Source organism: Stegostoma tigrinum, chromosome 2 (genome assembly GCF_030684315.1).
Source record: "Stegostoma tigrinum isolate sSteTig4 chromosome 2, sSteTig4.hap1, whole genome shotgun sequence".
In the NCBI taxonomy this organism is placed as follows: Eukaryota; Metazoa; Chordata; class Chondrichthyes; order Orectolobiformes; family Stegostomatidae; genus Stegostoma; species Stegostoma tigrinum.
In genome coordinates this window covers 76,428,331-76,445,737 of record NC_081355.1, presented here as the reverse complement: position 1 = coordinate 76,445,737, position 17,407 = coordinate 76,428,331, and the positions used below count along the sequence as shown (strand labels likewise).

The following is a 17,407-nucleotide window of genomic DNA, read 5'->3' as shown; positions in this document are numbered from 1 at the left end:
ACACATCTATGTACATCATGCATCGCCAACCATCATCTTTCATGTTGTACGCTCTAAAATCTCTTTTGCTGAACTATAATTGCTTTTCTGAGTCCTCCATGTACCTCGTTCGTCCTCTTCAATGCTTCCTCTGACGTTCTAGCTTAACCGAAGAGGGGGTATACAAAACTAAATACGGAAATTTTAAAAAAACGCCAAACAAATTTTTCGTTTCTCTCCCAGTAATATGAGTCTAGGTTCTACTTAGATCTATCAGGGTTCAGGGACATAATTTATCTAATTCTGAACATTAGAACACTGGCAATGCTCAGAGCTGGAACCCAATGTCCTTTTAATCCAGTTAACTTCTACGGTCTTACTTCAACATGTAATGTTTAAACTTTACGTTGCAACCACCAGAGGAAAGGAAAGGGCAATATCAGCGAAATAAACAAACTGGGTGGAAGTGTGGTTGTCAGGACAGCGCCGAGCCGCCTCCATTTTACCTTTTGTTGAGCATCTTCCATTTCCCGCTCGTGGCTCTGATGGTTCAAAAGAAAACCGACCCGAGAAAAGTTACGTCACACAGGGTAGTGAAAATGGGGTGGGGTGAATAATCTTAAAAATCACGTTCCAATGGATAAACTATGTTGGCTGAAATCTGGGTGGTACCTCTCTATTAGAGTTTATTTTATAATGCCAAAATGAAAAGTAATTTTAAGTTTTAAGGCTAGGGCGCGCGCTGCTTCCATGGAGATGGACAGTTGGTCGGTGACGTCACGGGCCGGGCTCGAGCTCGGCAGCGCCAGTGCGGCCGCCATATTGTCAGCAGAGAGCAGCAAAACTATTCGGCTGGGCAGATTATTTGCTCTTACATACACACAGAGGTATTGGTTAAACTTCTGTAATTCACAGCAATAAAGATGAGTGACATCGACGAAACAGCCTACGAAGGAAGGGTGAGTGGAGCGAACTGTTTTTGTAATTTATTTTGACAAGGTTTCAGTAAAATTTGTGCAAGGGGGTGGGTGTGGTAGTCGATATTTTATATCTATGTGCTTATAAAACATTAGGGATTGAGGCTGCTGTGAACACGAGATCTAGGCCTAACGTGGCGCCTTCTGAATGCGAGCGGGTGACTGACGTCGATAAAAACGACAGGCGTTAGTAGATACAGGCTTCTGGGAGGAGGGTAAAACTTGTTCCAGATAAACTGACTGGCAGCATAAATAGAGCAGGTTAAACGTTTTTGACTTTACTTTTTTGAAATCTAAAATACAGGTCAGAAACTCGGTCACGCAGTGGCCTCCGGTTGGTAGAAGTGAGTTGTCTGGTCCCGCACTTGGCGATTGTTGTCTATGCCTCGAATGCTCTCCTTTTCCCTCATCGATGCAGGGATTTTATTTTCGTTAATATCCGAGTTCTACTTTTGAGCTCTTTGTCGTTTTTGAGTATTTGTTTAAAGCGAAGAACAAACCGCCTGGCCGCGTGCCAGCAATCGACGACCGCGCGCTCCCGACCACATTCTGGTGCGCACCCGCCCGTCCGCCTTCCCGCCCGTCAGCTACGCAGGCCTGTCGGGCACGCCTCCGCGGACATCTCCCTCCCCTTAAATCATTACAGTGACTGCGCTTTCATTGTTCCGAGGTAAAGATTCTTTATACCCCGTTAGTTTATAGCAAGAACCCATTCTTTTCACTTAGCAACTCCCTAATTCGTCTGAAAGGGCAGTAATTTATGCATGAAACAGGCAACTAGAGTTTAAAACTATCGTAATTAGTTGTAAAATATTATAAGCCTCACATTCTGAACAATGCACTTCCATTATTTTGGCAATGGAACTCGAGAGAAGAGTAAGAAAAGTATACCCAACACCATCTTGAAGTGATTAGATATTTAAGCAAACATTTTATTTTGTGTATTTTCACTCTTTTTCTTCTCCTGTGCCATTTCTGTCTTGTCCATTTTTAAATTCTGTTTTTCTGATTCCTTAAAGGTAGTGGTTTATCTTGGGTTAGAATTCCAATGGTGCAGACTTATGATTTCCTTAAAATAATCTAGTTTAGTGTTGCACTTTCTTAGCCATCTCTAAGCTTCAGTTTGTCATTTGCTACTTCAGGGAAGTGTGCTGTAGTTGGACTGTAGTGCTGAGAAATACAGGAGTATTTGCCTTTTGCAATGAAGTTGTTTGGTTTAATGAGTGTAGTGCTCGAGGAAATCATGGCTCAGATCTGCAGATTGTAAAAATGAATTAGATGCTCATGGTTTAGATGATGAATAAGGTGATGTGACCAGTGAGGTACCACAAGGATCAGTTGTTGTGTCCCAGCCTTTCATGATATATATTCATGAGATCTACCATTTAAATAAAAAGAACCAAAAACATTTCCAAGTGTGAATACTGAATAAAAACAGAGAACTGTGGATGTGGTAAATCAGGAATAAAAACAGCAGTTGCTGGAAAAGCTCAGCAGGTCTGGCAGCATCTGTGTAGAAAAACAAATCAGAGTTAATGCTTCGGGAATGGTGAACAGTTCTGAGGAAGGGTCACCGTTCCCAAAGCATTAACTCTGATTTTTTTTTCTACGCTGCTGTCAGACCTGCAGAGCTTCTCCAGCAACTGCTATTTTTATTTCCAAGTGTGAATACATGAATCTGGGTGGTATTGAGAATTGCAAAGAGACTTTAAGCTGATTTAGTCAAGTTGAGTGGTAAACGTGTGGCAGTTGCAGTAGAACATGGCTAAATGTGAAATTACGGACTTGGTGGGGAAAAACCAGAATGGAAGACTATTATTTAAATTTGTAATAGTTTCGGAGATGTGAAAAGGCATTTGCATGTCCTTGTACGCAACTCCCTGAAAGTAGCTAGGCAGCTGCAGCAGTAAATCGGAAGATAAACTATATATTGGCCTTTGTTGCAAGATTGTGAGAATTCAGAAGTAGGGATTTCTCACTGCAGTTTTGCAGGGCTTAAGTGTGATCACATTTGGACCATTAGGCAGACCAAAACTGCATATCTAAGGAGGATATTGTTGCGATAGAGGGAGTGTAGTTATGGGTACTGGGAATGGCAGGATTGCTGTATAAGGAGAAATTGGTTTGACTGAATCCACTCCAGTTTAGAAGGATGTGGGGATTTAATGGAAAATATAATATTCTAAAGGAACAGGATAGACTAGATGCAGGAAGGAAGCTTTCCATGCTTGGCAAGTCTAGAACCAGGGGTCTCAGAATCAGGGTGCAGAGTCGGCCATTTGGGAGTGGGTTGAAAAATTTCTTCACTTAGTGTAGTGAACCCATGAAATTCTCTACCACTGAAGATTGTGGGGGTAAGTTACTGAATTAATTCAACGATTTTTTTTAGATGTTAAAAGTATTAAGGAGTATGAGAAGAATGAGGTAACACGGCAATTAGATAGATAAGCAGCCATCAGCACTTTAAATTGCCAGAGAGGGCATGAAGGGCCGAATGGTGTACTCCTGCACCTAGTTTCTGTTTCTATGTTGAACTTTCTGAGACAGCCTAACAGCACAAATCCAAAAACTTAACCTGGGACCATTCTAATCAATGTAGTTGGCACTCTACTAAATGGTGCATTTACTTGTTAAATTATGTCCTCTGATATGTTAATTTTTACAGAAAATTTGATCTAATTCAGAATAACTTCAGTAAGTTAATGTGGGGTTCTTCCATATCTTTGTATTGTTTTGTAAAGGTGATTATTGATCTTATTAAAGCGAGCTTAGGCCTTAAACATTTGCAAAATTACTGTTGTCTCTTAAAAAGAGAGAATGGACTTGGAAAGTTTAAAATGCACTTGAATTACTTATTTCATTTATATTTTTCAGCTAGAAACAAAAATGGTTTTGAGACCTATCGGGCTCCTTCAGAAAAATGGGCTCAAAGTTGCCAATGCATCATACTCTTACTCCTGGGATTGGCAGGGCACTGCAAGCACACCTCGTGTTAGACTAAACTCATATTGGGGATACAGAATCTACTTAATCATAGTGGAGCAAAGCTTCTCATTCCTGTTTTGTTCAATGATATTACATCTATAAGCATAATGCTTTGAGAGAACACAATAGCTGGTATATTGTAACTAATGTCTAGTTTATGCACAAAGTGCTGAATTTACAATTTTCAGTACAACCAATCACTTTTTAAAAAGATTTGAACTTTAAAGTAAATAAGGCTTCAGCTCCAAGTTTTAACTGAGAATGATGCATTTGTGTTTAAAACTTTAATTGTATCAAATGACTGAACACTTTCAGCATTGTTTCCTTTAAACAACTTTCCTTTAAACATTAGAAATAAACAGTTTCTTGTTGTGGATCACATCACATTTTACACAGAATTAGCTCTTTATCGCCAACAGGTCACTTTTCATTTTGAGTGGGTTGCTTCCTTTCCACTTTATTACTTGTTAAATCCCAGAATTAGCTGAGGGCTACTAGCTGCATCAAATGTACACAAATATTCCAACCTTAAACTCAAACTCAAGTTCCTGGCTGTTGTGTGATGAACAATAGAATTTTCTGAGTTTAAGATGCCAGGATAGCTAGCACTGTTACTCCCTGTTTTTCAGTTGGCCACGGATCACACAACACAAAACTGCGACTACTGTCTGAGATATTCCTGAATTCATTGAGAATGGAGGTGGCACCAGTGTTCTTGCATGTTGATATATTAACAAGTAAAATGTCTGGCCATTCAAAACTGCCCTGTAATGGCGTGAACTGTGTATTAATGCATTGGTTGGAGACAATTTGACACACTTATTTATTAATCTACGACATCTTACAGTCTAACTCTTTTCTGCTACTGGAAGAATAGTGGAGAGATTTTTTAGGAACTTAAATGCAAATCCTCCCATCTCAAGTATTGCCAATCCGTTTGCTCTTTTTTGATTGAAAATTGCTATTTACACCTTGAGCTGTAGAATTCCCCTTCAACCTATCTTTTCCAGTACACCCCCAAAAAAACAAACGTGCGTATATGCATCTTTAGCCAGGCTTTTGAGGTTCTGCCCTCTCATCTCCTAATCATTGGCTTTGTCATTTTTTTGATAATACTCCTGGTATTTTATAGTGTTTACATAGTGTTATGTGAATGTAGGCTATTGGTAGCAGTGCCTACTTATTAATATTTAGAATGCCTGTGCGTTAAGGCAGAGAATGTAACCATATATGGCTGCTTCTAATATCCTTGCTGTTTCTCCCCATCTGCTCATGTAATCTTAATCATGTAACATATGCCATGAAAGGAGGTATTGATCACTGCATTTGAGGTGTCAGTTGTGAACAGTATCTTCCCCTTTTGAATAATGTGCTGAGATGGCCAATCCCCTTCCCTATGTACCAGATCAGCTGTTACTGTTCTTCCCATCTCTTACTACTCATTTTGCTTGGAGGCTTTGTTTGCCTTTTTTCTAACAAAAAGTACTTCAAATTGAAATTACAAAAGTTTTTGCTTCCATACTGTCAGAAATTAATTTGTCAGAGGTATAAATGGTAAGCACTGTCCTAATCCAACCTTTGGCAAATGAATTATTATAAATTGCCACCCTAGCTTGAAAAAAAATCTCATTGATATAGAAAAACTAGTTTGTATGAACTACGAAAATCTGAAAGAAAAAAGTTCCACTTGGGCTACTGAAAAAGACTACCATCTAAATAATTTTTAAAAAGTGTGTCTGTTTCATAATATGATTAGGTTTATACGTTATTTTTGGCTAAATCCCTTGTGCAGTGAATGTAAAGTTGGGGCAGTTGGTTAATATGTCACCATTGCAAAAAAAAACTGAATTTAAGTGGCTAGATTGTGTAGAGTGATGTGTTGACAATGTATAGTGTTCCTGACAATAAAATTGACACAACAACCTAAAAATTAAGGCTTCCCTTGCTCTGTAAAACTGTCTTGTATTTTAAGAGACATTTTGACTAGCAAGATAATTAAGTCAAAGGATCGAGATCAGGCACGCATGCAGATGCATGATTTTACATTCCAGATTTAATATGTGCATTGTCTCCAACTAATACTTGACTATGGTTCATTAAAGGCTTGTACTTTATATTTTAGGTACAGATTCACAAGAACTGAAACTTATACACACTCCTTGATAGAAACTGAAAAATAGATAATTGCCAATCTCATTTTATGAAATAATAGACTGCTAGCTGAGTAAGTCTTAAATAGTCAAGTTCCACTTAGGGATTTAAATCAAGTGGTCCAACAACCTCTTCCTTTGCATCTCCATAACTGACACTGATTTTTATTATTTCATTTTCAAATTGTTCCTTAAATTGACTATATTTTAGGAAGCTTATTCCACAGTTTAGTTTATGAAGTGTTGCATTGAATTACATGTAAAATACTTAGGGGTTGTCTATCATTTCAATCCTTGTAACACTGTCGTCTTGCTCATAATCCATGGGGTCTAAATTGATGCACCTCCTGACCAATATACAGTAAGTGAGATTTGATCATCAATTTGCTGAGGGTGTGAAAATGTATGGTTTCTGGCCTTAGAATTAGTTGGGGTAGAGGGAAAAAAGATTATCTAGTACCTAATGTAACAATATTTGGACTTGAGAATCCTTGGTACTGTAATTTTAGCTGCAAAAGTTCGACCAGTGTAGGGGTTGCAGAATTTTATTGTGCCATTTGAGCATAACTTTCTCCAAAAGTAAACTAAATGTAGGAGTTGACACTTCCTTGCAAGTTCAGCTATGTTCTATGTGCATAGCGAATTGCAACTTGCATGAGTGATGTCAAGCTGTTTTATTTTGCATCCGTTATTTTAATCACCAACGACTGGGGCACTTGATATATTGTAATGTCATCTGGAAGCTGTTGAAAGGGAATGGTGTTTGTTGGTTGTTAGTCCTAGTTGATGTGGTGGTCTTTTAAAGAATAGGTACTCGTCCTGAATCAGATTGAAGAGACCCCCATTCCACCCCCGGTCTTAGTATTTCGCCAATTGCCACCTAATGTTAAAACTTGTAATGGGAGCTGGAATTTAATACATCAGACTGAAAGTTACAAAGGCATGTTTTCCTTTGTGACCAGGAGAGAGAAATTAGTTTGAATGTGAGCCTGGGTTACAATGTTGTAACTATTTGAACACCTGTGGTACCATCTTTGTTCATTAAGGATAATAGATTTCTTGTGTTCCTGGCTAATTTTAAATTAACTGCATCCTTGCATTTTCAGGGCAGACATTTTTTTATGCAATGTTTAGCCAATAGTGAAAATTTGTATGCCCAAAAATGTTTCAAATATCAGATTATCATGTTTTGTACCAGGCAGTACTGCAGTTTGGAATTTTTCCACCTTTTGTTTGGAAGTGAGGCGGGGTGGGAATTAGAAAATCAAGGCTAATACTGCTGTTTTCATTGTAGTTTTTAAAAAAAATTACATGCTCAGTAAACTAAGTAAAACCACAGGAGTAATACTTAATTCAGGCATTTTATCTAGGAACTTTTTAAATTAAAATTAATGGAATTATTCCACCTGCTGGTCTTTAGTTAGAAAGATGGTAGGCTGTAGTACAAATCCAGCAGATTGTAACCCCATGCTTCATCCTACTGAATGTTCTTTTTCCATTAAGGTTAATATTGAAGAAATGGAAGAGTATTTTCCAAGAATGTGGAAGAATAATCAAGATAACAGAAGGCTAATCACAAGTATTGCAGATCAGAAAATAAAATTTGAATGGGAAATGAACAGAAGATTGGTCAGATAGAAGAGCTTGCTTTTATAAGGCATTAATGAATTGTTTGAATTGGGAAGAATACACGGAGTATGAAAACTCTGAAAATGAAGAAATGAAGAAAATAGAAAGCAAGAGTGAACTAAAATTAAAAGAATCTGGAAAATTAAGAATCTGGAAGATTGAATGTGTCCTAGGTTAAGTAATGTATGGTTTATGTTCACGTGTCTGTATGCTCAAGTTTTAGCATAAAATGCATGATTATTTATGAAAGTTTCATAGAATGTTGGTGATTAGGTATATATGTAGGGAATGTGTATTCTTTAGGAATGTGCAGTACTTACTATGGGTTGAACTTTTGTGTGTTTTAGCAGGGGTCAAAGTGATATTAGTGAAGGATACCTAACCATTTTGGCCCTTGTCTACATCCTCAGTATCTGAATTATAGTTGATCACTACTAAGGTTTAACAATTCTGTATTTTGTTAGTTCAATAAATAACTTTGTTCTGTCGTGCCAGGAGTCACGTTCACCATCCAAATCTCCAAGTGGTAGTGCTGGCCGTGTAAAATCAGAAAGCCGCTCTGCGTCACGCAGCCCATCTAGGGCCTCAAAACGTTCAGAATCACGCTCCCGATCACGGTCCAAGTCAAGGTAATTTATTTATTTAGTGGGTAGGAATGATGTGCAGTTTGTCGAAGAGAAATCTTAATACGCATCTGGTCTGTAATATTACAACAATTTTTTTAAAAATTCATGTTTGGCCAATGGTGTCTGTATGATGGGGCACTTGTTTTAAAAACTGTTAGTCATAGTTTTTGTTTCTGCTTTCCCTATTTCGTTTCCTGAGCCCCCAGTTTAATCGAGGTGTAAGCTGTCTCCTAAGCTAACTGCTGCATTTTTCTGCATGCCAAATCCAAAATGCTATATTCTGCAGTCTGCCCGATAATGCTAATTGATCCTTCCATGAAAGTCAATGTATTTGTTTCACACTGCAGAGGAAACAGATGAAAGAAAAAAAATGGTCTCGGAGTTTGGCCAATTTATCTATCCTCTGGTGAATTTATTTCTTCACTCTTAAATTGCGTCATTCTCTATCATGGTTTCTTTACCAAGCATCTAATCAGAGAAATAGAATCATGCAGTCTTCATGTGCCTGTTGGTTTTCCTGTTGCCCTGATAAAATTCAAAATACTATGCATTGTGTTGGAATTGCACAGACCAGTTGTTAGAATATTGCACTGCGTAGAAACATCAATATGACCATTGTCAGTCAGGATGTGAGCTTACTATTGGCTGTTGCCATTTTATTTGAGATACATTGAGGATTAGTTCTGTTTTTAAATTCAACACCAGTTGACCGTAATGTGTGTTTTAGGTTAATGTAATTTATTCTGATTGTAGTCAATACGTTACAGGGGAGAAGTCTTTTTTGTTTTGTCGACTGAGGCATAATGTTCCATTTCAGATATTAAATCTTGAACTGTAGAAAATAAATTATATCTTATAAGTAATATGTATATTATTGGTCAACCTTGCACAGTGCCTGTTTTCCTCAGTGCCTACATGGAGAACTTCAGAAATGTACTGAAAGATAACAAACACACGTGGTGTAACATTGGGGCCGTAAATTGACCACTTTCACGGCTGTGTGACTGAGTTACCAGTTTTTGCTTTGTACTCAGACTGGTTAGCCTTGACCACTTGAAAGAGAAAGTAAACATTTCTAGGGTTATGCACTGGTTAAATCCTTTTATTAAAGCAAATGGAGCACGAGAAATGTGTTCACGTAGACTGGGATGATTGATTAATCTTAACTTTGCTTGCTGCATATTTATACACTGCAGTCACAAAATATTTTTGAAATATTATCACTAGATCTCACTCCAGAAGGCATTCGCACCGGCGTTATTCACGCTCCAGGTCACGATCACATTCACACCGAAGGCGATCTCGTAGTAGGTCTTATACGCCTGAGTATCGATCACGCAGAAGGAGCCGTAGTCATTCCCCAATGTCCAGCCGAAGACGTCATGCAGGAAGTAGAGTAGGTTATTGCATTGCGATTATATGTATAGTTTCACCTTATTCCTTCACAAGTGGATATGACTTGTAAGATTCTGAGGAATCAGAAGTAACTGTTAGCTGTTGAGTTTTAATTATGCAAATTCTCTTTGAATTTGGATGTGATCTACTGAAGAGTGTCATTTCTTGGAAGTGTGATTTCACTGAATGCAAAACAACTCTTGTGACTTTGTGGTGATTTTACACAAGTGAGTGGCCATTTGTCTCTAGACAATTGTGTGCATCTATAGAATATAAATTTAATTACTTTGCTAGTGTATAACGTTCTGGGACATCATTAATGTAGCAAAAACTAAACTTGAAAGTGTTATTCTAATGCAGTAGCATTTAAATTTCTTGCACTGCAGTTTTTTGGGAATTCCATCAACTGCTGGCTTGATGGCTACTGTTAACTTTGTCATCTTAAACCCTTGGATCTCATTTCATGAGCTGTCTAGGAGTTCAGTCCTTTAGCCGCAGTTGTGAAGTTTTCAATCTTGTCTAAGTTTATGGGCAGTATGCCACCTGATAGTGGAGCGTTCCACCTTTATGGGAGGGGGGAAAACTCATTCTGTCCCTCTTGTCCTACAGACGGGACATGTGTCAGCGAAACACGGAGCGTTGATAGTAGATGTGGAGAAGTCCGCTGCCAGGACTGCCCCATCGTCCCAGATGAAGGATGATTCCTGGAGGCGAACAGGATATGGGAAGAAAGAAGGGAAACTCGGTTCTCAAAACGTAAATTGAAAACTTACTTTCAAACAAGTTTAATTGTTTCCAGATATCTAATGGATGTGTTGTGCATTCAGTCTCTTTACAGCAACATGTTCAAAAAACTGTTGGAGAACTCACTATTCTGATTCTTAAAATCCACAAGTACGTAAATATCCAACAAGTTGCAGCTTAGTAATCTGCTGTGTCCCTGTGCTGTCACTCCTTACCCCATGTTAATCATGGGAATATTTCATAGGATCGTTGCACAGGATGAGGCTATTCAGCCCACTGTTTGCTGGCATTCTATAAAAGTAACTTAGTCTGCTCACCGTGTATTCCCTGTTGCCCTACATGTTTTTCTCTTCAGATAATGATCCAGTCCCTTTTGATTTGCTTCGAACTCCACATACTCAAGCAGTGCATTCCAGATTCAAGCTCTCCGCTATATAAAAACTTTATTCTGGTTCTTTAGCCAGACTTGCATTAAGTCTGTAATTCTTGACCCTTCAGCTAGAGGGGACCACATCTCCCCTCCTACTCTGTTCAGGTACCTCATAATTTTGAAGTGCTCTATAAGTTTTCACTAAGGAAAAGAACATTGAGGAGGGTGATGACATAGTTGTATTGTCTCGGGACAGATCCAGAACCCCAGGCACGTGATGACATTTGAATTCAATTTTAAAAATACAGAAAAAAAATTAGTATAATGGCAACCATTGTCGTTTTCATAACTCGTCAGAATCACTGATGTCCTTTTTAATGGAAGGAAATCTGCTATCCTTCTGGCCTGCCTTTGATTCTGGGTCCATTGCAATATGTTTGACTCTTCACTGCTGTCTAGGCAATTTGGGATGGATACCAATTGCTGGCCTAGCCAGTTGCACCCTCATCATGTAAAGAAATTTAAAAAAAAAACCCAGCTTCTCCAGTCTATCACAGCTCAGTGAGGCTCATTGATCTGAGCCAGGAGCTCAGACCTAGTTCATAAGCCTGAATGGCTTGTTCCATTGAAGTTCTTGAACCATAAGACTGGCTGAGCTTGGAATTGACTTATCTACCATTGTTGCAACAGTGTGAAATAACAGATGGCATTAGTCAGTTTCTGTGTGGAATTAACTTTACTCTTGCCCATTATGCAATTCAGCATGGTTAAATTAGGTACCTTCAGCTGCAGTTGATCATACGAATTTGATTCCTTCGATCACTTGAGTGACTTGCTTACAGTTATGTGAGCAAATCCTAATCAAGCTATTTTGCTGCTAAATACTAGGATTTTGTAAAGTTTTTTTTAAAGCCAATTCACTTACCAGTATAGTGGTAGAAAGTCCGTTTATCCCACTTCTTCCTTCTCTCTGTCCTCTCCTCCCCTCCCCACTACCGCCCCCAGAAAGCCCTCATCGTATATCATTTAAGTGACAAATAATATTGTGATAGAAGGTTAATACTTAGCATTTCAAATTCAGGATCGAATTGGACTGAAGTTTTTATCTACTTGTGGTTTATTGTGGCAGTATGAGAACCGTGGCAGGAATAATCTAGAGATAAAATTATTGACAGATGCTGTATTGAAGGAACCCTGAGTACGCCAATATTGAATTTGTAGAGTGTGGTCATAGAATACTGTCGTGAAATTGATTATTCACGCTGGACCACAGTGGTAGGATCTGTTCCAGTATTTGAAATCTAAATTAGTATAGTTCTGTTTAAAATAAACTGCCTTTGAAGATGCAGGATGGGGTTCTCCGATAGTAACCCTCACTGCCCTTGTTCTGATGAATCTCCCCGAGTAGTTGTAGGTTTCTGTATAAACATTGCACTGATACCTGTACAAAGTGTTGATACTGCACCAGAAGATAGAAAGTTATTAGTTTGGGGACTTGCACACCGTTTGGAACGAGTTGGAAAAAGTAGGATTTGAAAATGTTAATTTGTAACAGTGAGGCTCAGTTCCAAGTTGTTTGAGGATTAAGACGTTTAGACAGCACATTGAAAATTTGCAACAATTGTACTTGGCCCAAATTGAAAGTTTGAATATGTTTGTGTTGAAGTTGGCGTATGCCGTTACAAATTTGAGCATTGACAGGTGTTCCTTTAAAGATTTATTTTTAAGGCTTCAGATTTCATATACATACCTCCTTTAATGGAGTGTTTACTTTGTTTTGGGTTTTCAACTGTGGCTTGTTGGTCAACCACTATGGAAAATTAGAAGATCAGCAAATTAATAATACCATGCCTATCCTTTAAATGAGCATTAAGCACTAATGTATTGATGTAATCCTAAAATGAAAGGCATTATTGATTCTCTTCACAGGTGACTTTGTATGTAGTCGAACCTGATTTCTGGGAGATGAAATTTATTGAAATTGATCTTTGGAGGATTCAGCATCACTAAATTCTTCAGAGCTATTCGTGCATTGTTTTTTCAGGCTAATCCAGATCCAAACACTTGCCTAGGTGTTTTTGGTCTTAGTTTGTACACCACTGAACGTGATCTTCGTGAAGTTTTCTCTCGGTATGGGCCATTGGCTGGAGTCAATGTTGTCTACGATCAAAGGACTGGTCGTTCACGAGGATTTGCATTTGTTTACTTTGAAAGACTGGAGGATGCTAAAGAGGTAATCAGAAAGTTCTCCAATAACATCAAAATTAATTTTGTTACTTCTACTTATATGTATTGACTTAATTTTCCCCTGGTTCCTTTTTGATATGAAATTGTGTAGCAACTTCCCTTGTATGTTTAATGAGTCGATGTGCTTCAGTACATTCTGTCCATTAAGCCGCTGGGAACTTGGTACTATTATTTGAATATGATTTTATTAGGTGGAGGCAAATTCAAACTAAAGTTTGGATTTTAAAATGTCTTTCTGCAAGGCAATGGAGCGTGCAAATGGAATGGAACTGGATGGTAGACGAATTCGTGTTGATTATTCCATTACGAAGAGGCCACACACTCCCACTCCTGGGATTTACATGGGACGACCTACTCAGTATGGATAAGCAACTTCAGCCATTCTTTTAAGTGTTGTTTTAGTTTGTGTTCCTTTTGCTCATTGTTCCTTTTATTTCATATTAGCAGTAGTGGTGGAGGTGGTGGTGGAGGACGTCGTCGCGATTCGTACTATGATCGAGGTTATGATAAATATGATCGCTATGATGACCGGGACTATGATTATCGATACAGGTAATGTATTTTAGAATATAAATTGTTGTAGACTGTCAACTTGTAAAGCCAAATGTGTAATGTTTTTGAAAGGAGCAGTGTTCTTTCAGCATCCCCAACATGTATAGTTTAGTCACTTCATGGTGTGAAAGCCATCTGCTCATGTGATCTAGTTACTGGTGTTAGTGATTGCTGGCACATTCTGTTTCCAAGTCATTCATGGAGCCTGATGGCAATTTTATTTATTCATTCATGGAATAATGGTTGAGCTACAGGTTGAGCCTCATTTTGCACACCCATAATTGTCCTTGAGAAACTTGTGATGAACTGCAGCCTTGAACTGTATTAAGTTTTGGAGTATAGGTTCAGTGCTGTTAGAGGGGGTGCTCCAAGATTTTGACCTGGGATTATGAAGGGATGGCGATTGTGGTTCTAAATCCACATGATGTTTGGCTTGAGACTGATCTTGTAGATTACCCCACCTTCAAATAGGGAATGTTTGCGCACTGTAGCACTTGTACAGAATCTGTTGAGGATCATAACTTGTGTCTGCACAATTTCAGCATTCCTTGCCGCCTTCTGTAGCTTAGAATGTATCCTGTCCAGGCATGCTGACTCGTACGTGGAGATGTGTCAACCTTTTAAGGACCTGTAATGTCTATTTTTGTCTGCTGTACTATCATTATTTTCCCCTTTCTTACTTCTATGTAGGCAACATCGTCTACTGTTCTGAAACTGGATGCTAAATACTTGTTTAGTACCTTAGTTGTGTCCTGAAAGCGTGCGTTTGTTAACTGCTGATCTGTTTTCGTGTTCTATCTTAATCTTGAATGATGTGTTAATGCCTGCACACATTAGCAATGTAGATTCAAATGTGCAAATGGCACTGACTAGAGTAAATCCCTCTTCTTTTCTCCCCTCATACAAAGAGAGTACCAGAGATGCACTGTGCACCGAATCTTTTTTTAAAAAAAATTTTGATCACCAAATTAACTATTCTTTGAGAATCATATACTGAAGCCACCCAGTAAGCAAAGTCATCAAGGTAGCACTGGACTTCATGGTGTAACCATTCAGGAATTGTTTCGAAATTTTAGTGCCTCTGTGAAGCTGGACAAGGTCAGAAATCACGTGACCAGGTTATAGTCCAACAGGTCTATTTGAAATCACACGCTTTCGGAGCCCCTCTCTTCCTCATCTCAGTGAGAGAGTTTGTATTAGACACAATTTGTAAGTGAAAGATCAAAGGGTCACTTTGCTGATCAGGATGTATTAAACAAACCTGATATGCTGTTAAATCTTTAATCATTTAGAAAGTTTTAATTGATACGTACATGTAAATCCCCCAAATTCTTTTTGAGTCACTGCCCTGCGTGAACTAAAGGTTTTATCAGTGTAAAGAAGAGGTGATGCTGCTTAAGGTAGCTAAACCTTCCAATCTGTTTCATTATAGTAGACGACGATCACCATCACCCTACTACAGCAGAGGATACCGATCACGTTCGAGATCGCGATCTTATTCGCCACGTGAGTACTAAGTGTTAATTGCATTGCAGCTGACTTGAAATTGTATGTCAGAACATTGAAAAATAGGTGCAGAATAAGGTCATTTGGTGACTTCAAACTGCCCAGTATTCACACGATCAAACCCAATCTTTCACAGGCTCAACATCACTTTCGTGCCAATTCATCATAGCCCGAAACTCTGATATTGCAAAAGTCTATCAACTTGCTCTTTATGTACGTTTTGTGATGTCGCCTCTACACTGGGGTGAGCACTCCAAACATAATGTCCTCTGGAAGGAGAAATTCCTATGCACCTCTCTTTTAAATAATATCTCCTTATTTGGTGTCTCAGGGTTCCCTCTGAGGCCTGCATGTAGCAATGACTTCTGGAGCCAGAATTTTATTGTTGTGATCAATGTCAATTTGTCATCTCTGTGCAGCTTAAAGAGAATGTAGGTTACCTTTGTCTCCTGGTTTGAGATTCCCCCACTAGTGTCTTTTTCACATTTCCTTATCAAGTCTCAGAATCTTATATTGCATCTCATCCTTCTAATCGCTATTGAATAAAGGCCAAACATGTTTGCCATTCTTGATGAGTCAATCTTTTCATCCCATGAATCACTTTGTGAGCTGCCTCAAATGTCAGTGTATTCTTTCTTGAGTACTGGACTAAGAGTGCACAGTTGTCCAAGTGTAGCCTCAGCAATGCTCTGTACAGTCATAACAGGATTTTTGCTATTTTCAAGCCTCAACCCCTAACAATAAAGGCTGAAGTCCATTATCCTCTTGATTACTTCGCACCTGCATTCTAACTTTATCTTTTATGTGTAAGAACTCTGATCTCTATGTGCACTCTCTTTTGGGGTATCTCCGTTTAACTGATTTACTTAAAATTGTTCACGTTTTGATGCTTTGTAAAGTGCATAACGTAACTCTCCTGCCAAGTTTGTTGCCTACTCATTCAACCAGTCTATCCCCTTGGAGATTCTATGTGCTCCCATCGATTCTTAAAGTTACCAATTAAGCTAATTATAATTTCATTGTACAATTAAGTCATTTGATTACTGTGTTTTGCTTTGCAGGTCGTTACTGACCAGACTCCTCCTTGCTGGACGACTGTCTAAAGATTTTTAATCAATGTGTTAGTGACTTTTTTTGGGGGGTGGGGTGGTTAGGGTTAAGATTTTGGTAGTTGTGCATGATAGTTTCTATGGCTGTATACTGCTTTGGAAAGGCCATTCTAAAAGCCACTTGCTTGAACTTATGTAGTTCATAACCTGATATAAGAAAAGGACGGGGCTCAAAGTTCATGGTAATCTTTTAATTACCAAGTACTGGTTGTTTTTGAACACGCAAATGCCAACATTCATTAGTTTTGTGATGGTGTTTGATTTTGTCATGGGGTTGTATTTGCTGTTTGAAACTGTCCTAGAGTTCTGAGGTGTATTTTTTTTTATTCAAAGAAAGTCTGATGTAAACCTAGCAAAGATCAGTATATGCATTTTACAAAATAACTATTAAAAATGTACAGAAGGGTAACCAGTTGTGTAATGTCCTTCTGAAAGATTCTGAAAAAGCATTTTGCAACTTTGGAACCTATTGCTTTAAATGAGTATAAGTGGAATATTGACTTTCTGACCTAGATTGAAAATGTGTTGTGACAGAATTCTTTGTCTTCACAATTGTAAAGGAATACAAGGATTAAATTTTTGTTTTTAGTTAATTGTGTATTTCTACATTTTGATCTGCAAAGTAGATCCTGCACATCGAACAGCTATAATGTACAACAGTTGACTAAAAATTAAAGATGTCTTGGAGGGAGGTACTTCGGGTGTTACATGAATTGCTGTTGGATATCTGACGTAACTGTCAATAGTGGGGACAACTTCTTGAAAGAACAATTTATTTCTATTTGGAAAAAGAAGCACAGAAATTTCTCTTGGCCTTGCTTTTATAAACCTCCATGCAGAAACCTGGCCATAAAAATTTAATGCCCTGCTTTTAGACAGAGCATACAACCAACTGGTGACGTAGAATCAAATGCAGGAATACATTGTCAACAAAATTTTTATTAGATGTAGAGTTCCAATTTATGTTGAAAGATCCTGCAACAGATGATCAACGTAAAATTAATGTCAGGACAAAAATTACCATACATAGAGTTAATTACAAAAATTGAAGAGAAAATACTTAAAATCTGGTGCAAGGAGAAGGAAGCGAACAAAACGAATGGTGAAAAAGAGACTTGATGCTCAACAACTTAACGTT

General features: G+C 38.3%; 1 protein-coding gene across 3 annotated transcripts; it reads left to right on the top strand.

The window, feature by feature from the left end:
* Positions 1–772: 772 nt before the first annotated feature.
* On the top strand, positions 773–16,862 carry tra2a (transformer 2 alpha homolog). Of its 3 annotated transcripts, none has more exons than XM_048551387.1 (9): positions 773–938; positions 8,216–8,349; positions 9,574–9,742; positions 10,351–10,497; positions 12,900–13,088; positions 13,345–13,460; positions 13,550–13,654; positions 15,087–15,160; positions 16,222–16,862. In XM_048551387.1, exons 1-9 carry the CDS (start codon positions 903–905, stop codon positions 16,230–16,232), a joined length of 981 nt encoding a protein of 326 aa, XP_048407344.1. In that variant the 5' UTR covers positions 773–902; the 3' UTR covers positions 16,233–16,862. The 3 variants fall into 3 exon arrangements, with proteins under 3 accessions (XP_048407344.1, XP_048407326.1, XP_048407336.1); XM_048551369.1 differs by having other exon boundaries at positions 13,547–13,654; XM_048551379.1 differs by lacking the exon at positions 16,222–16,862 and having other exon boundaries at positions 13,547–13,654; positions 15,087–15,171.
* Positions 16,863–17,407: the final 545 nt, after the last annotated feature.

Bases quoted from the DNA above. Each gene is read 5' to 3' on its own strand.
- tra2a (XM_048551369.1), top strand. From the start codon at position 903: ATGAGTGACATCGACGAAACAGCCTACGAAGGAAGG. The intron at 8,350-9,573 runs GTAATTTATTTA...TATTATCACTAG, and splicing joins CGATCACGGTCCAAGTCAAG to ATCTCACTCCAGAAGGCATT. The intron at 9,743-10,350 runs GTAGGTTATTGC...CTTGTCCTACAG, and splicing joins GACGTCATGCAGGAAGTAGA to ACGGGACATGTGTCAGCGAA.